The sequence below is a fragment of the Tiliqua scincoides genome, chromosome 9, assembly GCF_035046505.1.
Source record: "Tiliqua scincoides isolate rTilSci1 chromosome 9, rTilSci1.hap2, whole genome shotgun sequence".
NCBI lineage: Eukaryota > Metazoa > Chordata > Lepidosauria > Squamata > Scincidae > Tiliqua > Tiliqua scincoides.
Genome location: NC_089829.1, coordinates 12,718,307 through 12,741,357, shown reverse-complemented (window position 1 = coordinate 12,741,357; position 23,051 = coordinate 12,718,307). Strand labels below are relative to the sequence as shown.

Sequence of the window (23,051 nt, the reverse complement as noted above, 5' to 3'; positions counted from 1 at the left end):
CCACCAAATGCCTTTGGGAACACACCTGGGAGCACATCATTTTTTCTGCTGTCAACTCTGATTGGCTATACCTCTTATGGGATGGTGGTCTTGCCACACAGAATCTGACCTGACTTGGTTCCAGCAGCCTTGTTTGTTGGCAGCCTGCCAATAGTCCAATTAAAATTTGAAGCTCAAAGGAGGTCCAGAATGGATCACACATGATGTCAGATGGAGAGTGATCCAGACCACCATCCTGTGGCTAAAAAGGGGAGCTGCAGGGAGGCTAGTCTATCAGTACAGCAGTTGACCAGAGCTGATAAGATAATACCCCCCCCCCCAATAAAGCTTCCAGCTAAGCCTTATTCAATAGTCTCTGAGCAATAATCGCCAGTTGTCAAGAGCTGGGCCCACCTCACCCCCAACCTGCTACATTGGATTCACCTTCAGGATTCCAACAGTTGATGGGGTACGATCATAATAACAGCCCCACTGGATCAGGCCATGGGCCCATCTAGTCCAGCTTCCTATATCTCACAGTGGCCCACCAAATGCCCCAGGGAGCACACCAGATAACAAGAGACCTCATCCTGGTGCCCTCCCTTGCGTCTGGCATTCTGACATAGCCCATTTCTAAAATCAGGAGGTTGCACATACACATCATGGCTTGTAACCCGTAATGGATGTTCCCTCTAGAAACTTGTCCAATCCCCTTTTAAAGGCATCCAGGCCAGATGCCATCACCACATCCTGTGGCAAGGGGTTCCACAGACCAACCACATGCTGAGTAAAGAAATATTTTCTTTGTCTGTCCTAACCTTCCCAACACTCAGTTTTAGTGGAGGTCCCCTGGTTCTGGTGTTATGTGAGAGTGTAAAGAGCATCTCTCTATCCACTCTGTCCATCCCCTGCATAATTTTGTATGTCTCAGTCATGTCCCCCCTCAGGTGCCACTTTTCTAGGCTGAAGAGGTCCAAATGCCATAGCCTTTCCTCATAAGGAAGGTGCCCCAGCTAAGGAAGGTGCCCCAGCCCAGTAATCATCTTAGTTGCTCTCTTTTGCACCTTTTCCATTTCCACTCTGTTTTTTTTGAGATGCGGCGACCAGAACTGGACACAATACTCCAGGTGTGGCCTTACCATCAATTTGTAAAGGTAGCAAGTGAGTGGCCACGTTTCCTGTTCTTTTCCCACCTATTGTTGGCCATTCAGCATATGCTGCTATAGTGTTTTGCCCTTTTCTTCTTCATCCAATTGGATGAGGAGGAAGGGCATGGTGTGGCATGTGTGTGCTTGGTTTTGAAAGATGGGGGGAGAGAAAGAGGAAGCACAGCAAGGCAAAGAAAGTGCTGTAGCAAGGAAAGGTAGGAAGGTGGGTAGGAGAGTGAAGGGATGCATTGTAAATTGGGTGGGGGGAGGCTTGGCCAAGCAACCTTTGCAAGGGTAAAGTCTCCAGCATGATTCAGGCTGCAGTCCTTACCAATTTTTCAGCACTGACATAAGGGCAATACAACTCCGAGGTAAGGGAACAAACATTGCCCTACCTTGGGGAGGCCTCCATGACTGCTCCCCAACTGCAAGATGCAGCACATGCCCCACTGGTGCAGCTATACCAGTGCTGGAAAGTTGGTTAGGATTGCACCCTCAGTTAATCTAGGATCTGCTAGCCTTGGCTCAGTCTTTGCAGGTCTGAGCCTTGAAACCAAGGACCCCTTGATGCCTGAGGTGCCAAATGCTTTCCCTCTGGTCTGATGATGTGCGAACCTCTGCCCCTCCCACTCTCCAATGTTCTAGCTCAACATTGCCTCTTCTTTTGTCCCCCTCCTCCTTTTCCAGTCCAGGGAGTGGAAAGAGAAAGAGGAGCAGTGGAAGCAAGTTGGCAGACAGAAATGGGCTCTCTTTCCTACCAGTCTGCTGCCGGAGGCGATTGCTTCAGTTGGCCTCATAGATGGGCTGGCCCCACTCAAAATAAAATGGCAGGAGCAGCACTACCACGACCCACCCAAGGTTGAATCGTGACCCACTTCTGGGTCTCAAACCTGAAATAGAGGAGTCTTCTCTTTTTGTCTTGCTTCATTCCTGCGTCACGCTGGTCCTATCTTGATAGGAGCTGGGCCTGACAAGACTGAAATGAATAGATGGAAACATCCCTGGAAGAAAGGTGGATTGCTATAGGCAGCTCTTAAGTCTTGGCTTGTATTTAAGGAATCTCTTGCAACCTGTAATTATTGGCAATTACCTTGCTGATGCAATCTGTCCACCTTTAAGGGGAGATAAGCAAGCTGGCCCACCCGTTATATATATTCGTCTCCAAGTCTGCTCCTTTTGTCTGAGGCAGGAAACCCATTGAAATATGAGGGTCTTTGTCTGCTTCTCTAGGACTTCAAAGGCTCTGAATTCTCACGTTGCACACAGACTGTTCAGTTTCTCCTCTTACACATTTTTTTTTCTTTCTGCATTCTAAAGCAGGACCTGGCAATAGAACTATATCTTCCAGCAGGGGAAGCAGCTCTTTTTCTGCCCCAACATTTGCATTTTGTGCTAAAAAAACAGAGAGGAGAGGTGACCAGGTCAGGGCCGGCCCATCCCTGAGGTCAACTGAGGTGGTTGCCTCAGGTAGCAGACTGCTGGAGGGGGGCACCCTTCTCTATCCACCTACTTGCGTCCATTGGTCTCACTCTGTGGATTAGAAAAGAAAGGGGGGACTGAGTGGATGAGGAAATATGGAAGGGAGGAGAGTATTGAGTTAGGACGTTGGAGCAGAGGATGGCACATCAACAGGTGACATTGGAAGTGGGAGGTGCTGAGATTGGCACATCTTTGGGTATGGGGGACAGCATCTGGTATACTACTTTAGGCATCAGGGTGCCTTAGGCTGGCCCAGTTCCAAGTTGTTGGTTATTTAGGCAATGCCATCAACCTATAGGTCCATGACCTATAGAATGATATCAATTGCATCATTCAGCCATTAAAGGTAATTAATTATTTAATCCACCAATGAAAAGCTCAGCTATAAATAATCCCAGAGAACTGATGTTCAATGGTTTGCACAAAAGTATATTTCTCAGGCTGTAGTTGTCCATGCTTACCTGGGAGCAAACCCCATTGACTATACTGGGACTGACTTCTGAGTCGACATTCATAGGCTTGGGCTCTTACAGCGCAACCCTAAATGCATGTTAGGCTGGCGGAAGTCCTTCACACCATCCTAGGAGGGTTACAAACATACCATAAAGCACATCTGCGCCTCCTCAGGAGGAAGCTGTGCCAGCACACAGAGGTGCACTGGGACATGGAGGCTGAATCCATCCTCTATAGCAGCTTCCCCAGGTAAGTTGTATAGGCCAAGCTCGGCCAATGCAGGGGGTGGGGAGGGGGCAGGAGGGAGGTGATCCGGGGCGGGGGTGGGCAGGCGGAGGGTGGTCCTAGGGGTGGGAGGAGCAGGAGGGGGGGCTGGGATCTGGCTATTATGCCAGATCCCAATCTCCATTCCTGAGCAGCGCAGAACGGCTTCAAGCTATTCTGCTCTCCTTGGACTTGTGCCACCTCAGGAGGTGGCGCAAGTCCTAGGAGACCCATAGGGGCTGCAGTGGCTTACCTGGAGGTAAGGGAAAAAATTTCCTTTTACCTTTGGCTGAGCCACTTTGGGCACCTGTCCTGTGCTGGATACAGCACAAGCCTCTTGGCTTGCCTGTTCCAGCGCAGGATTGCACCCCTAGTCTCTGAGACAACTCCTGGAATTGTTTCAGTTGACCAGTGCTGGAAGCCTTTTACCACACTCAGGAAGGCGACAGCAAGGCCTGATCTGTGCTTGCTTGGCTGCCATTTCCCGGATTTCCTTAATGGGGCAAGAGAAATGCTGCATCTGCTCATCCTTTCCTCCGTGCGCTCATTTAAAGCAGCTGCGTCATGAAGATGAGACCACAGGGAGGACTGCCATGGGTGTGTCCCAGGTAGGGGTGCAAACCGCACACCAAGACAGTGGCATCTGTTACTGGTCATTAAGAGAACTGTGAACAATGTGATGTTTTCTTTTCAGTATGGTGTAAATATCACTTGCTGTGCGATCAGAGAATTTGAAAAGGGGCTTGTCACTTTCTGCACACACAATTGCACCTGGTCCATTCTGAGCATAGAAAACTGCCTTCTGTTGAGCCAGATCTTGCTTGCCCTCCAAGATGTTGGTTGTGGGCTTTCTTAGCCCTATCTGAGGTTACCTGGCACTGAAACTGGGACTGTGTGCTCTACCACTCCCTTCCCTAAATAGTTGACATGCAGTCTCCTCTCCTAGATCAAACTTGGGTGAGAGCTCTTCTTAATGTTCATCAGGTGAAACAGAAGTGCATAACACTGATTGGCCAGTGCTCGTGACAATCCCAACACCCCTTTCCTCCCTGAGCAGTTCAAGTATTTTTTTCTAAAGAATTTTTTTATTAAAAGAAAATGCACTGAGCAAGTGTTGTATTGGATAAACACACAAGACACTGAGGAAGGAGAAGGCAAAAGCTGGCTGGCCTACCCAAAGGGAGATGCAACGGAAATTGGCTTTGCCTACAGAGCAACTATGCATGTTATTTGAGGAGCAACGTGGTTGGAAGCTATACTCACCCCACAGCAGAGAAAGCTCCAACAACTCTATCTGTGTGCACTAGGGTTGAATCTGAAATTTTAAAACAAAACAGGGAATTGGAAGTGAATTTCAGGGTTCTCTCCCATGAGAAACAACTGAAAATTTATAAGGGAGGTCGACTGCATTTCTCTAAGACAAGTGAAATTTCTCAAGGAGTTTCTACACATTTGCTGTGTCCAGTGTCCTGTAACTATACTAAATAATGGGCACAGGGGTAGGGTGGACTGTGGTAGCCTTGACCTTGATGTCACTGCTAATCTAGCCCTAATGAATGAAGAGGTAGTTGAGAAGCTTTTTATCATTTCCAGAATTTGGAGTTTTCGAATGCTAGGTGACACTAACGTTTTTAAATCTGTCGCCACCCCCCCAAACCCAGTCCTTAGTCTTACAAGGTTCTCAGGAAGGCCTGAAGAGTCTGTTAAGAACTGCCATTGGCTCTCCTTCCTCTTTATCTTTCTGAGCCATAATACATCTGGAAGGTGAAAACCATCCCTGACCTGTAGCCTCTGGAGCAGCAGTGGAATCAGGAGAGAGAATGGTGTTTTTGGCGAAGACTGTCACAACATGCTCAGAACAGATCTTGCAACAGACAATGGACCTGCTCCATCTGCCCTCCTCTTCTCCTCTGAGCCCAGTTAAGTCCAGTCATTTTGTCCAAGTTTAGTTTTCACCACTTGCCACAGATGGAATATTGAGCAGTTTAGCTTTTATGGGACATTATATCCGCGTAATGGGATATTTCATCCCCATCGTGTATGGCAGTTTTACAATGTGTGTTTTTACGGGTAGCCCACTTTGATGTTTTGTCTAGTTTGGTTGTTCTCCAACTTTCCATCCTCTGCAGTGAACTGCAGAACCATCTTGCATGGCAAAGGATTCTGGGGTGCGTTCCAGGACGCTGGTTGGACCTGTTGGGGCTTAGTCAGGATTGTCTAGCCATGGTAAGGCTGAGCCCATTGATGGGTTGAAAGGAAGCAGATCTGGCCTCAGTCTGGAGCTCTCAAGAGTGGATAGTAAGAGAGGAAATGGGGAGATGTTCAGTCAACAGGCTGCACACCCACTCAAAGAACTTGGGATTAGTCTGCAAGGAAAAGCAAAGGCGGAGCAGGAGACTGTTAAGCAAAGATGCCTTCTGTTAGTGACCATCTCCAGCCCTTTCCATTGAACAAACAGGAGAGTCTCAGAGGCATTCAAAGGAAACACCAGACCATCGTTTGTCATCGGTGTGACCCAACTTCACCCAACAGACCACCGTTTGCAAGTGGCTGCCAAACCAGGATCAGAGAGCCCATTTTGAAGCTGGCTTGTAAGTCACAGTTTAGGCAAACCATGGTTTGTTGTTGCATCTGAGACTGAGAAACCATGGCTTGGGACATTGTTCCACTCTCAGAGTCTGCTCCAATAGAGTTTGGGAATTTGCAGGAAATAATAGTGCAGTTCTGTGTCTCCTCACAGGTCTCACTATGTTCAATGGGGCTTATTCTCAGGAAAGTGTGTATAGCAGTGTTTCTCAAACTGTGGGTTGGGACCCACTAGGTGGGTCGCGAGCCAATTTCAGGTGGGTCCCCGTTTGTTTCAGTATTTTATTTTTAATATATTGGATTGATATGTGAGTGCATTTGGGGAAATGTTACAGATCTGTACTTTTAACAGGTTACTATGTATATTCTTTTAACAATGACAGTAAATGGAACTTACTCCTGGGTAAGTGAGGGTAGGATTCCAGCCTAGGATTGTTAAAATTTTTTTCCCCATTTAATGATGTCACTTCTAGTCATGACATCACTTCCTGTGGGTCCTGACAGATTCTCATTCTAAAAAGAGGGCCCCAGCACTAGAAGTTTGAGAACCACTGGTGTATAGGATAGCACCTTAAGCCAGTGAGGCCGATACTAACACGGCCACTCGCCTCCTGCTAATTCCCCAGCCAGTCCTGGAATATTCTTTCCCTCATAGAGGCCAGAAAAACCAACCACTCTGTGAGTAGGAGAAGTGGACTAAGCCAATAAGGGGAAATGATGTTTTGTTCCCTTACCCTTTGAATGGGTTAGTGAAAGATGAAAGAATGCACACCCTTTTTATTGCTTAAGTGATTTGTTCTTGCTTTTCACTGCTTTTATGTAAGCTGCTGTAGGAGCCTGGCTGGCCAAAAAGAAGGGTAAAAAACTGCTTAGGATAAATAAAGCAAGTGAAGGGGGGAGCCACCCAAGTCATGTTTTGCCTGCATATCTGGAACACGGAGCAGGGTTTGGAGCTGAAGCTGTTTCCAACACAAACTGTGTTTTGGCATTGAGAAGCAGGACTGGCCCATCCATGAGGCCAACTGAAGCCGTTGCCTCAGGCAGCAGATGGGAGGCGCTCTTCTCCAAACACCTTCTTTCTATCACTGATCTCCTTCACCTTCCTCTTCCAGGGTTGGAAAAGGAAGAGGGGGACAGAGAGGAAGGGGAAACATGGAGGGGAGGGCTGAGCTAAGATATGGGAGCAGAGGCTTGCACATCAACAGGTAAGGGAAGCAGCATTTGACATGTTGCATCATGTGTCAGGAGGTCTTGGGCCTGCCCTGATAAGAACCAACCCAATGCCTGAGAATCAGCTGTTCAGGATCGGCTCTGAAAAGCCTAGACTGTGGTTTGCAAAATGCGTGATGATGTTACAGCTAGCGTGGATGTATTTATTTCTGCCCAGGCACCTGCTCAGCTCCTTAGATAAGCTGGTACATTTTTAAGTATGGCACTAAAAGCAATATATGTTTTGAGCCTAAAGCAGTGTCCAGAGGAGCGGGAAGTTTAGGGGAGCTTTTCCAGAAGTCTAGATGAAGGTCTGCCGGTTTGCAAGTTGCTTTTACTGTCCAAAAACTGGATATTGCTTTTCCAGATGCATCTGGGATTGCATTGCTTGCTCCATGTTGTAACTGCTTCTACTTAAATGGAATAAAGATTCTTCAAAACAAAATTCCACAAGTCTGATTTCACCCCCTTTGTTCATTGTAAAGCGGCTGGAGAAGATCCTCCGTCACAATGAAACCAAATGATAGAATATCTAATTTGTTTAGGACAGCAATCTGTAGGTTTACTAGGGGAGGAGACCGTAGCTCAGTGGTGGAGCCTCTGCTTTGCATGCAGAAGATTCAATCCCTGGCAGCCTGTCTAGATTCTGTTGTGGGACTGTTGTCCCCTGATAGTGGGACTGTTGTGGGACTGTTGTGCCCTGATAGTGCAGCTATCACTACCCACTCTGCCAAAGATCTCCAGCAGCTCATGGATCGTTTTAGCAAGGCCTGCCAAGATTTTGGACTGACAATCAGCCTGAAGAAAACACAGGTCATGGTTCAGGATGTGGACTCACCTCCCTGCATTACAATCTCTGCGCATGAACTGGAGGTTGTCCATGACTTTGTGTACCTTGGCTCAACGATCTCCAACACTCTTTCTCTCGATACCGAGCTAAACAAACGCATCGGTAAAGCAGCTACCACGTTTTCCAGACTCACAAAGAGAGTCTGGTCCAACAAGAAGCTGACGGAACATACCAAGATCCAGGTCTACAGAGCTTGCGTCCTGAGTACACTTCTGTACTGCAGCAAGTCATGGACTCTTCACTCACAACAGGAGAGGAAACTGAATGCTTTCCACATGCGCTGCCTCCGATGTATTCTCGGCATTACCTGGCAGGACAAAGTCCCAAACAACACAATACTGGAACGTGCTGGAATCCCTAGCATGTATGCACTGCTGAAACAGAGACGCCTGCGTTGGCTCGGTCATGTCGTGAGAATGGATGAGGGCCGGATCCCAAAGGATCTCCTCTATGGAGAACTCGTGCAAGGAAAGCGCCCTACAGGTAGACCACAGCTGCGATACAAGGACATCTGCGAGAGGGATCTGAAGGCCTTAGGAGTGGACCTCAACAAGTGGGAAACCCTGGCCTCTGAGCGGCCCGCTTGGAGGCAGGCTGTACAACATGGCCTTTCCCAGTTTGAAGAGACACTTGGCCAACAGTCTAAGAGGCAAAGAAGGAAGGCCCATAGCCAGGGAGACAGACCAGGGACAGACTGTACTTGCTCCCAGTGTAGAAGGGATTGTCACTCCCGAATCGGCCTTTTCAGCCACACTAGACGCTGTTCCAGAACCACCTTTCAGAGTGCGATACCATAGTCTTTCGAGACTGAAGGTTGCCAACTGTGTGTCTAGATTGTGCTGGGAAAAGACCCCTTATGTGAAACCCTGGGAAGATGCTACCAATCAGTGTTGGCAATGCTGAGCTAGATGAACCAAGGGTCAGACTCAGCAGGAAGCAGCTCAGTATATAACCGAACTGGCTTAATTTGTAGGCAAAGTCTACAAATGTTTTTTGCTACAATCCAGCTTTAAGGTGTCACAAGGGTTTTGGTCACTTTTGCTGCAACAAAGGGCCCAATCCTATCCAGCTTTCTAGCTTCAGTACAGTTGCAGTGTAGCCTCTAGGTAAGGGAACAAATGTTCCTTTATCTTAAGGAGAGCTTTGTGACTGCCCCCCCCACCTCGAGATGCAACGCACGCCCCATTGGTGCAGCTGCATCAGTGCTGGAAAGTTGGATAGGATTGGGCCCTTACGCGGCTAATCCTCTGGGAGTTGGAACATCTGCCTTCATGCACACAATAGAAGTATTTGCTTTTATGCATTTGTCTTGGGGTGCTGGTACTTTGGAATGGGCCATGTTGCATTGCATACGTTGGATTTGTTAATAATGTTTCCGAAAGGCAAAAATGAGAAGAGCTTGCCAGCTGTTCCTGCTCTGTGGGATTTTCTTGCTATTTGACTCTCTACAGTGTGCGCCCGAGAGAGGAACCTGAGACTGAATTTCAGTGCTCTGCGGTTTCATTTTTCATTGTTCTCCTACAGGAGCTGATGATGCTTTGCTTGCATGTTTCTTCGCTTTCTCTTTCAGGGTGGTGTATTATGTGGAAAACAGACAGGTGTACAGCATGCAGTACCAGACGGTATACAGGTGTTGTCCGGGATGGGTTCAGCTTGGTGACGACGAAGGCTGCCTTTATCGTAAGTGGCACCAAGAGGTGCTCCAACCTCATTGTATTGCTGTGCATGCTTAAGTTTGTATACCAGAATCTTGTTTTGCCTACCAAAACTGTTGCTTCCAGTATCCCTGCACTGAGTCCCACAAAACTGGCAAAGGGACCCATGTTTTCCTTAATGAGCCTGAGTGTTGAGGCAATCTATCCATGAGCCTGGCTGAAGCAGGAGCTTCAGGCAGAAGGTGGCAGTGAACACATACCTTTGTCTGCCCACTCATCACCACTGCTCTTCCTCTTTCTGATTCCTGTAGTCGAAAAGAAGAGGGTGACAGACTGTAAGAAAAAGTGTGGAGGAGAGGAAAGTGGTTCTCCTCTGTACTTCCTCTTGTGCTCGTTCCCCTTTTCCTTTTGCAGTTTGGGGGGATGGGAGGAGCAGAGGCTGATTGTCACTAGGAAAGGGGGCCAGCATTTGGCACACCATCACATGGGCAAGGAGGTCTTGGGTCGGCCCTGTGAATGTCTGCACATATCTAGGAGCATTGATGTGTTTTGTTGACATTGCAAGGCCCTGTATAGATTGGGCCACTAGTTTTAGACCTGACATCTCCAGGTAATGTGGAGAACGGTCTCAGAAAGTCATTTAACAGTCAGCACAGGGAGGATTTTATGTGCCCAGCAGACACTGTTGCCCCTGATGGAAGGGAGCCACTAGGAAACCAAATATTTCACAAGACATTTTAACTGCTCTCTTTGAAGCAGTCACGGCGAGCGGATCTCTTGCTCTGGTGCCTTTTCATGGGGTGTTTTTGATGAACAATGTTCCTCCCATTTTTCTGTCATAGGAAAATCAAAGTTCTGAGCTCAAAAAGGGGTTAATCTGAAGGGTGTTGAGCTGAAAGTACAAACATGGACAGCTAGATATCTGTCTTCAGCAAACCAGAAAACATTTTTGAGAAGAGGGAAGTCCTCACACAGATTCTGTTACTCTCCCAGTTTGAGATTAACCAGGGATTATCAAGGGATATACCAGGGATTATCAAACTTCTCGGAAGTAAAACTCTCGAGTCAAGTCTTTGGAGGGGAGGGGCGAAGGCAGCAATGCGATCCCCAGGAGGGGGAAAGGGGGTGCTTTTACTTACAGAGGGCTGTTGCAAGCTGCAGGAGTTGTGGGGAGCCCTGTGCAGCCCTCTGCAGGGCTCCCTGAGTCTTAGAAACTTGAAAATAAGCTATTGCAAACCACTTCCAGTTTGCGATGCAACCAGGAATTGGTTTGCAATTGCTTATTTTCAACATTCTAAGACTTGCAGCTTGCAGCTTGCAGCAGTCCTGTAAGTAAAAGCACCCACCCTTCCTCCGTTAGTGTTGTGACTCTGGAGATCATGTCACTGCCTGTCCCCTTCCCTCACCCCTTAAGGGGCCAGAGGTAGTGTTACATGTGCTGGTGGGTCGTGACCCACCAGTTTGAGTACCACTGTGTTATACAATAAAGAGGAAGGTTCCAGAGCAGCCTGATTGGACCACAGTTCAATGGATGGGCCAGTCCTGAGCTGGCCCATCCATGAGGCCAAGTGAAGCAGATGCCGCAGGGAGCAGATTGGTAGGAGGCATCCATCTCTGTCTGCCCGCACTGTTCCTCCTCCTTCCACTCTCTCAATTGGAAAAGGAAGAGTGGGACAGGGAGGAAGAGGAGATGTGGAGAGGAGGAGAGTGATAGGATAGAGCTTTGGGGTGTTGGAGGCATTGGGGGGTAAGGCAGGCAGCATTTGCCATCAGGGGGTCTTGGGCCTGCACTGAGTCCTTTGCTTCAGTTTGCAGGTGCAGTGCATAAACGTTCCAAGCTGGGTTCCTCTTACAAATTGCACCCTTGTTCATAACAGAGACTTAATTAATCTCTTCCGCTGCCCTCATTACCTCTTTCTGGGCCACTCCTATTACAAACGATCCATTTCTTCCTCCTGATTATCAGCGCTGATAGCTCAAGCGTTCAGATGTTTCTCTAGACGGCTCCCTTTCCTCGCCTTCCATCACTTTCCTGAATGGAATTGTACACTTCCTCTACAGGAAAACCTTTACAGCGGACACATTTTTTGTTTCCTGAGTTCATATAAGGCCATTTTCTGCCCATTGCCCTTTGGGTTTTCAGCAGCAGCAAAGTTTTATTTGGCTTGGGAGGGTTGATTTCTTGAATTTTTTTTTTTTAAAGCTTCATGGCGACACAATGCTCATTTCTCCTCTACACAAAGCTCAAGGACTAGCACCATTCTAATGAATACAGAAAGAGCTGTAGGAGGTGCTGTCTCAGGGCCAGCCCAAGACCTCCTGGCACCTGAAGTGGCATGCCAAATGCTGCCCACTTGTCCAGCCTCTGCTTCTCCAATGTTCTAGCTCAGCACTCTCCTGCCCTCCAGGTTTCCTCTTCCCCTCTGCCCACCGCTTCCTTTTCCAATTCAGGCAGTGGAAGGAGGAGGAGGACCAATCTGCGACCTGAGGTGACTTCTTCAGTTGGTCTTGTTGGTGGGTTGGCCCTGCTTCTAGCTCTATGATTTCAAAAGTGTACGTTTCCAGTCCAGTGCTTCTTGGCACTTCTGCTCTAAAACTGAACGGTGTGACTTCCAATTAGGTTTCTGTCCCAGAGGTGCCAAGAGATAAGAGTAGATCCCTAGAGCACAGTGACCAATGGCAGCCTTCAGTTTAATCTTGTAAGATCACCCCCTCTATGGCTTGAATCCTTTTTTTTTTTTTTTAATTTCTATTTTCTTTGAAGAAGTTATCGGTGATACAGCCAAAGGGGAATCCCCACAGATATATAGCTGCGGTTACTGGCGAACTCAGTGGGTATTGGAGGAGGGAAAGGGTGGATTGTTTACCTCCTTCCCAGGGCTGGCCCATCCATGAGGCCTACTGAAGTGGTCACCTCAGGCAGCAGATTGGAGCGGTGCCCATCTCTGTCTGCCTGCTTGCCCCCGCTGCTCCTTTCTCCTCCCACTTTTGGACTGGAAAAGGAAGAGCAGGACAGAGAGGAAGAGGAAATGTGGAAAGGAGGAGAGTGCTGAGCCAAAACATTGGAGCATGATAAGGACAGAAGGCAAGATGGGGAAGCATCTGGGATGCCTCCTCAGGAGGTCTTGATCCAGCCCTACTCTTTGACCTAAGGTTGGCACCCCCATCAGTGACATGCTGTATGCCCACTAGCTGTGTGCAATGCCATCTTCTGTTGGTGGATTTTTCCTAACCCGCGTTAACTGCTTGCAAATGAGCCGCTGCCCTCTGGCGTCTGGTGTGGTTCTGAGGAACCTGAACAGATTATCCTGCTCCTCCTTGAGATGGTATCTGCACTAGACTTCTGAAGGTGCTTTTCAACACGGTTTCATTACCTCAGGGATATGGGCACTCCTGCCTGAATGCCGCCTTTGTGTGACTGCAGCCCGCCATGGGGAAGTTTCCAAAAATTCTAAAACCACAATCTTAATGAAGTCAATGCAAGACCTTTAAGTCTTTGTGATTTTGATACAGCCAGAGTCCAAGATGGTGGACGAGTTAAAAAACCGGTCACACTAGAATTGAAGATAGGAAGGAACAAGAGATCTCTCTCTCTCCAAATACTGTGTTTGTTGGGATGGAGATCAAAAATATGGGGTGATAGCAGATGGGTTGATTTAGTCTAAGTAAGGAATAGGTTGCCTTTTTGGGGGGGTTCAGTATAGGTGTAGCTTTTGCCGTCGCGTGTGACAAAGTTTTTCCTTTTTTCGTATTTTTATTTTTAAATTCATAAAGAGCATACACACAACCAGTGTTATACTATTATCTGACAACCACAAATATCAATATCATCCATATACTCAAGTTACCTTACATCAAGGTTACCTTACATCTGATTGGGTCAGGACCTGCCAGCATTTGGACCTTGGACCCCATGAGAGCTCCTCCCCGGTCTGTCCCAAGACCCTTCAGCCCCTGACGTGGCATGCCTAATACAGTCACCCCCTTATCTGGCAATGTACTAGCCTCCTACTTCCTGGGCTGGAAATAGAAGAGAAAGTGTGGCAGTAAGGAGCAGAAGAGGAAAAAGAGTGGAAAAGGAAGTGTGGAAGAGAGTGGGGGGCTAGAGGTCTGGTCTAGAGGGTAGAGCCTCCATTTGCCTGAAGATAACATCCACAAGGTCACCAGTTTGAGGCCACCGGCGACCTTGAAGCAGCTGACAAGCTGAGCCGATCTATTTCCATCTGCTCTGAGCGTGGGAGGATGGAGGCCAGGATGGAGGCCAGATCAGAACGAAACATCTGAATTTGTTGTGGCTCTTGAAAGATAGAGCCTTCTTTCAATTGTAAAAATCCCTCCGGGGATTTAAATTAGCCTGCCTATGTAAACTGCCTTGAATAAAGTCTTGAATAAAGACCAAGAAAGGCGGTATATAAATACCTGTATTATTATTATTATTATTATTATTAGAGTGACAGAGACGTTTGACACTCTAGCCTATCACTTTCCTATCCTCCACACTTCCTCTTTGTTTCTGTCCTCCTCTTCTACTGCAGGGAGTAGGAGTAGTAGTAGAGGAAGCAGTGGAGGTGAGTGGGCAGATGGCAGGGGCACACCCACCAACTGATGGATGTAGGCGTCTGAACCTCATGGTTGGGCTGGCCCTGAAACCTCCTCTCCAAGGAGCTTCAAGGAGCTTCCCTACCTCCAAGGAAGGGATCTTTCCCTGAACGTGCCAGAGATCAAACTTGGGACTTATGCATGGTGTTCTTTTCAGCTACAGACCCTGTGTTACTTCCTGAAAATTAAGATTAAATATGTTTAGTTTCTCACAGCAGAAAGAAAATAGCAGGAAATTTTGTCAGAGTGCTGTTTGGTCTCTATTACCTGGGGTCATTGTAGAGGGCAGCACGATCCAATCAAACAATGTTACAGATTTTATCATTCTACTTGTGCTAACACAGAAATATATACAGAGTGATACTATGCAGAAAATCTGTAGTTCTTTTGTTTTCCCTAAACATTTTAACTCAGTGAAACTGAACTCTGCACAGACACAAGTGAAATATTTGGAAGTACCTGATAAGTCCTGTGGCTGACATGAAGTGGCTTTTGAGAATCTTTTTTTTTATTGCACTCCAAGTCTGTGGTCCAGTTCAGCTGCACTGGAGTGTAGAAGGAGCTGAATTTTAATTCCAAAGCCTTTAAACCTGCCTGTCATTGGGAGTCTGTAATATGAAGACGTGCTGATCCTCAAAGGTGAAGCAAACAAGTACAGCGGTCAGGGGTTACGTAGTGAACGTCTTTAGATTTCTGATCTCTCTAATCCAGTGATTTTCAATTTTTTTCATCTTGCGGCTCACTGGCAAGGCACTAAAATGGTCAAGGCACACCATCGGCTTTTTGACAATTGACAAGGTGCACTGTGCTTTCATTGGGGGCTAACATCCCCCAATGGTCCTATTGATAAATGTCCCTCTCCCAAATTCCTGCAGCACCCTTGGGGACTGTTTGAGGCACACCAGTGTGCCATGGCACAATGGTTGAAAATGGCTGCTCTGATCCCATATTGCCCACAGTAATTGGCATGGATTCTCCAGGATTCTGGACCAGGGTTTCTCCCCATCCTACCTGGGAAGGCAGGGATCAAACCTGGGTGCTTTCATGAACCAAAGCACGTAATCCAGTTCACGAAATCACCAGGAGCGCCGCCATTGTATCTTCAACACCGTGACAGTCAATAAAAGCTGCATGTAATTTAAAACACACAGTCAAATCCTCACCCCAGTAGGAGCTGATAGCAATGAAAAGCTCGGAATGACACATCTCTGGGAAAATCTTGACTACTCCCCCTTTGGCTCTTTTCCTCCCTTTTACTCCACATCCCAGAGATTCCGCAGGCACGTGAATGCCATGTATTTTGAATGCAGGTACTTACCCAACACAAAGGCTACCTCTTCTCCATGTCCTTATTCTCTCTCCAAAGAAATATATCTTCTCTTGAAAGTCTGGGGGAGGGGCTTTGTTCTTTTTCTCCCCCCTCTTTGGTGACCTAGTTGGCACACAAAAATGCTTTGATCTCCTTTTCACTATTGATTGATTTTTTTTTCTCCTTCTGAAGCTCTTTTGTGTTTTAAATCTCCTCTTTGGGGCTTGCCAGCAAGCTGAAAGTCCATGAGCTATTTTTTTTTTTTTTAAATCGAGGTAAATCTGCACAGATGGCTAGATGGGGTTGCAATGCAACAGGTGGATATGCACAACCTCCTCTTTTTGGCTTCTCTCTCTCTCTCTCTGCCTCTCTCTACCGCACCCCCAACTGGCAGGCCTACACTCTTGAGTAAGCAAATGTCAATCTCTCCAATGTAGAGAGATTCCAGGTGAACTGGGAGGTCTGGCAAAGCATCCTGGGGGAATTTTCCAGCATTTAGAGGAATCAGGCTAATTGATACCATCTCTCCCATCTAACAAAAACAGCATATCCAATGTCAAAATTAGAAAGGAACTGCCAAGCCTTCATGAAGAGTTTTGCTGCCCCTGGTGAGCAATGGTATGTTGACCATTAAGGCAGGTTCATGCATGAGGCTGACTGAGGAAGATGCATCAGGTGATACATGGGGGAGGGCACCTGCCTCTGTACCCATCCACCACCCCTTCTCCCACTCCTTGGTTTTTAAAAGAGGAACAGAGTGGAAGAGGAAGTGTGGAGGAGAGGACTGGGGTGCTCCAATGCTCCTTATCCAAATTTCTCTCCAGGTCTTGGAATTCTGAATTCCCCAATCTTATGTCTGGAGCAGAACCAGCACATGAAGAATTCTCAGTTGTTCCATTTTTTACACTTAAAAATGGTGTAGAAAGCCCCAAGAAAGCTTGCCACGGTTTTCTGGATTGTGATGCAATCACATCAGAAGTTGCTTTGGGGCAGTGTTTGTCATTGCTTGTGTGTGTGTCAGTAGCATGGGGACGGAGGAGAAAACACACAGGTGCTGAAAGTGGAGGCAGATTTCAGTTTTGGAAAATCTCCTACTAAGAGAGAGGAGCAGGATGGTAAAATCCTCTTATCTCTATTTGTTTGGCAGGATTGGGCAGGCTGGTCCATTGGTGAGACCAACTTAAGCTGCTGCATCAGGCAGCAGATTATTGAGGGGTGCTTATTTCCATCTCCATCTCTTTCCTCCACTGTTCTGCCTTCTCCTGCCTGGATTGGGAAAAAAAGTTTTCAACAATTTGGTAGCATGTTGAATACACAGCCGTTTGCTTGATTTACCGCTGAGCTGTGCACTGCACGGCCATGGACACTGCAACTCCTTAATGCAGAGCAAAGTATTCAGTGTCACTAAATTACTATCTCTGGCCATTTTCATATCTTTCAGCACTGAACGAGGGGCTTGAATATCCCCCCATCATTTACAAGCAGTTTAGCTAATCGCTAGGCTGACACCATCACAGCACTGCCCTCTTTGGATTTCAAAATTAGCAGTGGAAGCTAAAGAAATACTCGTGTAGGTGTATTCCAATAGCTTATGTGGGAGGGGGGGGGAACCCACATTGCTGTTAGGCTATCCCATCCCTGTGGGATCTGTTGCTTTACCCAGCTGAGGACCATAAACACCCTGGGTTGCTCATCCTCAGTGGGATGTCCTCAAACAATCTCGGAATGTCCACTCTCTGCAATTGTCCCAGCCCAGAAAGAAACAAGATGTAGCAGAGGTGCCATGTTCTTCATCCATAAGTCAGAAAGCAGTTAAGAGGCTCTCTTTGGTCTGTCCAAATAAGGTGTTTGTTTGGCAGATACAAACACAGAGCATCCTTGTTTGCAACTCTGTGCGGGTGATCAAAGAGCTTACGCTCTGAAATAAACACTCCATCAGAGAAAAAAGCAGCAAGTTAACGGTAATGTAAACAGTCCCTTTGGACATTGAGAAGGAAGAGATCAGGAGAGGCAAACAATGGATTGTGTATTTAAACTTTGACTTTGAAGAGGGCTGTAGATTTCAGTTGGTCGATGAACTAATACTGTAGTGTAGCTGATATAGTATCAGTACTGTAGAAGGAGAAAGATATAGTATCAGTACTGTAGTATAGCTGATGTAGTATAGCAAATGGGTGCATGCAGCTCATACCATACATTATTTTTCCAGAACAACTAGTCCAGGAGTGTGCACTTGTCTCTTTAAAAGAGAAGGCCTTGAGCTGAGAAGGCCATGTGAGGACCACAGTTCTACTTTTGCAGCAGAGGTTTATTGGTTTGGTGACTGAGCTTCTAGGAGCTCCTTGGGGTCTTGAACCTGAATGTGTTGAATCCCTCTGTGTAGGCTACAGACTGTCACCGCATCTTGTGCCAGTGAATTCCCCATCGATTGTGCACTATGTGGGGATAAGGACTAACCTTGTATGCTAAATCTCCCCCTGCATCTTTGGATCACTTTGGCTCCTATGAGAGAAGAGGGGAATATCCCTAGCTACTTTACTGGCATCACACATTTTTATTTAACATATTTATACCCTAATCCTGCCCTTCCCCCATTTGAAGAAAAGAAAAGGTGACTTATAAAAATCAACAATAAAATTCATCAAAAATACAATACTGTCACTACAGACATTACCATTACACTGTATTTGTACAACTGTGATATTGCAGTCAATCGACAACAGTAAGAGCAGCAGAAACCCCAAAAGAAAGTTATGCTTATTTCAGTGCAGTCCTGGGAATGCCTACTCAGAAGCAATCCCAGTTGAGCTGAAAGGAACTTCCAGTAATTGCACACAAAATTGCAATCATAGCCTTATATAAAACTCTCTTGTGTCCTCCCTTCATCTTCCTTTCCTGAACAGAAAAAGTTCCAAGGTTGTTACCCTTTCCTGCTAGGGAAGGTGTTCCAGGGTCCTATGCATTTGGGTTGAGGGACAGCAGCCTGGCAGCTCATGGGTTAAACCAGACTTTCCCCCTGCCATGAGGATGATCCAGGAAACCTTTTTCCTAGGCCAGGTGTCTCTCCTTAGCAGCCAGGCTGCTTCCCCTCTCCCAGTATGTGCTCAGCTGCCCTCTGCCTCCATGAAACAGTCTTGTAGGAGGAGGCACTTCTTTTGATTTTAAGAAATGAGCCTTCTGGAAGGTATTCCTATGTTTGTTTGTTTGAAATATCCTTTATTTGGATCACATACGATCTAGGAGTAACCTGAGTCAAAGAATAGACCTGCATGATTTGTGTGTTGTGACCCTTAATACCTTCAGTTCAGGACCTACAGATATAGATACACACACACACACACACACACACACACACACACACACGCTCGCGCGCATGTGCATGTGTATGTGTATGTGTATATATACAAACCATAAGGTTGCCAACAATACATATAAACATATATGTATATGTATGTATGTATGTGTGTATATATGTGTGCGTGCGTGTGCGCGCGCACGCACACACACGTTTTTTAAAATTTCAAGGTAACTTTATAAAACAGGTATAGTCTGTTGATTAACATGCCTCACTTTCCTGGGAGTAAGTCCCATTGAACACAGTAGGAATTACTTCTGAGTAGACCTGGCTAGGATTATGCCCTTAATGTTATATGGACCCAGGGCCAGCCCATCCGTGAGGCCAACTGAAACAGGTCCCTCAGGGCCCAATCCTGAACAGCTTACCGCCCACACACACTGTCACAAACGTACCATAAGGCTTGTTTGCGGGCCCTACCACTGGGTGAGCGCTGGTGGTAGACCAGCACTAACTGGCGCTGAGCCCAGTGCTGGGTGGCCGCCAGAGCTCCAGCACTCAGCAGTTGTGCAGACTACTGAGCAGTGGAGAGGTAAGTGGGGGCGTGGGGGGGAGGCATTCCGGGGAGGAGGCATGCTGGGGGGGGAGGGAGGCAGGACCAGTGAAGGAAGCTTCACCAGATCCAGAGCCTCTGTGTTGGGCTCTGTGTTGACCTGTGGCAGTGAATTGAGTAGCCCCATTGTGGGGCTACTCTCTTTACCTGGGGCAAGGGGACAAAAATCCCTTTCTCCCAAGGAGCTGCCAGCGACAGCCTGGAGCACACAGGATGTGGCGGCAGCCATTTTTGGTGCCACTGCAGCCCTGCGCAGCTCTGGATTGGGCTGTCAGGCAGCAGATTGGTCTGGAGTTACTTTTCTCTGTCTGCCTGCTTGCTACCACTGCTTCTCGTTCCCCTCCCTGGATTGGGAAAGGATGAAGGGGACAGAGAGGAAGAGAAAGTGTGGTAAGGATGAGAGTGCTGAGGCAGAGTATTGGAGAGTGGAGGAGATGTTGGCACAACATTGGATAAGGGGGGCAGTATTTGGCGTTGCGCCTCAGATGTTGGGGTATCCTAGGCTGGTCCTGTAGGACACCACTTCCCCAAGTGGAAGAATTTCCAGGGGTAATTTTTTTTCACTTTGGACATCCTTATGGAGGAGAGAAGGTCACTGGAGACTTGCATAGTCCTTGTAATCGTGGGGTTAGTGACAGACGTGCAAAGTGAGCATTGCATGGAGAAGGAAGTTGCGTTTTGCTGACTGAGGGCCCAATCCTATCCCAATTTCCAGTGCTGTTGCAACCATGCCAATGGGGTGCACACTGCATCCTGTGGTGGGGGGGGGGACAGTCACTGCGGCCCCCTCAATGTAAAGGAACATTTGTTCAGTGACCTTGGGGCTGTGTTGCAGCTGCATTGGCACTGGAAAGTTGGATAGGATTGGGCCCTAAGTCAGAAGCAAACCCCTTGAGTTGGCAGAGAGAGAGAGTTGGAGGGCTGGGAAGCACAGAGGCTCTCCTCTCTGCCCCTCTGCTCTTGGCATTTCAGAGGACTTTGGAGTAGTGACTGAGGTGTGATTTTCCTGTTTGCAGCTGGAAAAGTGACCTTGCTGGGAGAGGTTGCTGTCTGCCTGTATATAATATAACCTCAAAGCCAGGGGTTTTCTCCCCCCTTTCTTTTCCAAATAACACTTCATTTCAGGACAGCTGTTGTGTGCTGGAGTGACTCACTCCCTACACAGTTTTCTGCAGCACGGGAGGAGGTACTTCTGTGCCTGCAGTTTTCTGGTTTCTCCTCTGCTCTGTGTCCTCTTTGGCCAGCCTTTCATTTTCTGAAGATCAGGGTCAGAGCCCGTGCTGGCCCAAGACATCTGAGGCAGCATGTCGAGTGCTGCCCCCTTACCCGATGATATGCCAGCCTCTGCTCCTTCCACTCTCCAGAGTTCTAGCTCAGCAATCCCCTCCTCTCCATTATTCTCTTACTTTACCAGTCCACGGTGTGGAAAGAGAAGCCGTGGAGGCAAGTAGGCAAAGATAGGTACCCCCTACCAATCTTTTGCGACAGCTTCAGTTGGCCTTATGGAAGGGCCAGCCCTGACTGGGGAGGATATGAATTCAGGTTGTAGCTTAGTGGGCCCTCCACATGTCTTCCCAAGGCCCCTGACTCACACAGTGTTGAGTGCTAGAACTGCGTTTACCAAAGTCATGTGTGTGAGAGAGGTCTTTGCTTTCTGGAATCTCAGCCATCCCTGCCGCCTGGCCGTTTCACACAGTTTGCAGGACATTTGGGCCAGATGTCCCTGAGCAATTTGCTGCTGTTGACTCCCAAGGTCAGGAGAGCCTATCTCTGTTTCAACAGGATCCAGTCCAATGTCTCTGCTCTGGACTTCATCCAGAGTATTTGTCAGAGTGCCAGTTAGGATCCTTACACCCCAATCCTATGCATGTCTACTCAGAAGCAAGTCCCATTTGTTCAATGGGGCTTACTCCCAGGAAAGTGTGTATAGGATTGAAGCTTTGGTGTTTTTATTTATAATTACACTGAATGAGCTACTGCTTGAAGCCAACCCCTGCTTTGCATTTTTTTTTTTTTAAATTGTCCCTTTTGGTATCCTCGGACAGAACGAGGGCCTGTAAAAACTGGCTTGGCAGCTTGAAACCATAAGCCGCTTGGAGCTACATCAGAGAGTTCTAGTGGAGTGCAGTTCCAAAGGAGCCGTTTTCTATTGCTTGGCTCTAACTCTCCCCTTACAGCTGCAGAGTGAGGATCCATGACTGGATGGCCTCTGGAACTAGAGACCAGCACTTTGCCACCTCTCAGCCCCCTTCTGTGTGACTCATTCCCTATGTCATTGGGTGGGCAGTAGAAGGCAACAGGTATCCAAACTTCAGGGGGAGCTCTCTGGACGTCTGGGTTCAAGTTCCTGTGACTCCTTTCCGAGGACCTGGGCTGGCCCAAGACCCCCCTGATGCCTGAGGTGGCATGCAAAATGGTGTCCAGTGATGTGCCAGTCTCTGTTCCTCCCACTCTCTGATGTTCTAGCTCACCTCCACTTTTCCCCTTCCTCTGCTCTTCCAGTGTTTTAGCTCAGCACTCTCCTGCCCTCTACATTTTCTCTTCCACTCTGTCCCCCTCTACTTTTTCCTATCCAGAGAGTGAAAAGAGAAGGACAAGACACGCAGTGGAGGCCAGCAGGTGGGCAGAGATCAGTACACCCCACCAATCTGCTGCCCGAAGCAACTGCTGCAGTTGGCCTCATGACTGGGCCAGCCATGCCTCTGCCTTTGCTGTAGGTCCTTGTGTTGTAGCTTCCCATTTGAGTCTGGGCTTCCTCCTGGCTCTCACTAGAGGTTAAGGTTATGACAGACACTGCAAGACGCCATCAGATGCTTTTCTTCTCTACTGCATGCTGTTGACTGACCTGTTGGACAGAACTCCAAGGAGTGAGTAAGGAAGTTATTTATAAAGCTAATTTTCCAAAAGCAAGACCTTTGGTGGCAGGCAACTGCTACCCTGCACATGCCCAATCTTGTCTGATCTCAGAAGCTAAGCAGGGTCTGGCCTGGTTAGTACTTGGATGGGAGACCGCTTGGGAATACTGGATACTGTAGGCTTATGCCATAGTCTTTCGAGACTGAAGGTTGCCAACCATTGGTGGCAGGAACTAGGATTGCCAACTGATCAGCAACAGTGTTTTGTCCTGCTATTAGCAAGCGGTTGATAATGTCTCATGTGGTGTTCTGTCTCTTGCTTCCCTGTAGCCACCTGCAGTTACGGAGTGTGCTTCAATGGAGGCAACTGTGTGGAAGGCTCATCAAAGGTGTGCCACTGTCCGTCTGGCTTCCAGGGTCCCTGCTGCCAGTATGGTGAGTCACCTCTCCCCCTTTCAAGTTCTGATCGCTCCCTCTCAGAAAAGGAGGTTGTAGGAAAAAGAAAACTTTTCAGAATTGAAAATAATTGAGAGCCAGGATGGTGTAATGGTTCGGGAGTCGGACATGGATCTGGAAGATTCAGGTTCAACTCTCTGCTCAGTCACAAAGCTTCCTGAGTGACCTTGGGCTTGTCACTTCCTCTCAGTCTCACCTACCTCACAAGGTTCTTGTGAAGACAAAAGGAGGGGGGGAACCGTGTGCACCACCCTGAGCTCCTTGGAGGAAGGGCGGTACAGAAATGTGGAAAATAAATAAT

The 23,051-nt window shown here is 47.7% G+C and overlaps 1 protein-coding gene across 1 annotated transcript in view; it reads left to right on the top strand.

Moving 5' to 3' along the window:
- MEGF6 (multiple EGF like domains 6) overlaps window positions 1-23,051 on the top strand; it is a 194,567-nt gene that overhangs the window by 10,497 nt on the left and 161,019 nt on the right. The window contains exons 3-4 of the mRNA XM_066637137.1: window positions 9,539-9,648; window positions 22,625-22,729. Of these exons, the coding sequence (XP_066493234.1) occupies window positions 9,539-9,648; window positions 22,625-22,729 (215 nt within the window). The remainder of the gene's footprint in view (window positions 1-9,538; window positions 9,649-22,624; window positions 22,730-23,051) is intronic.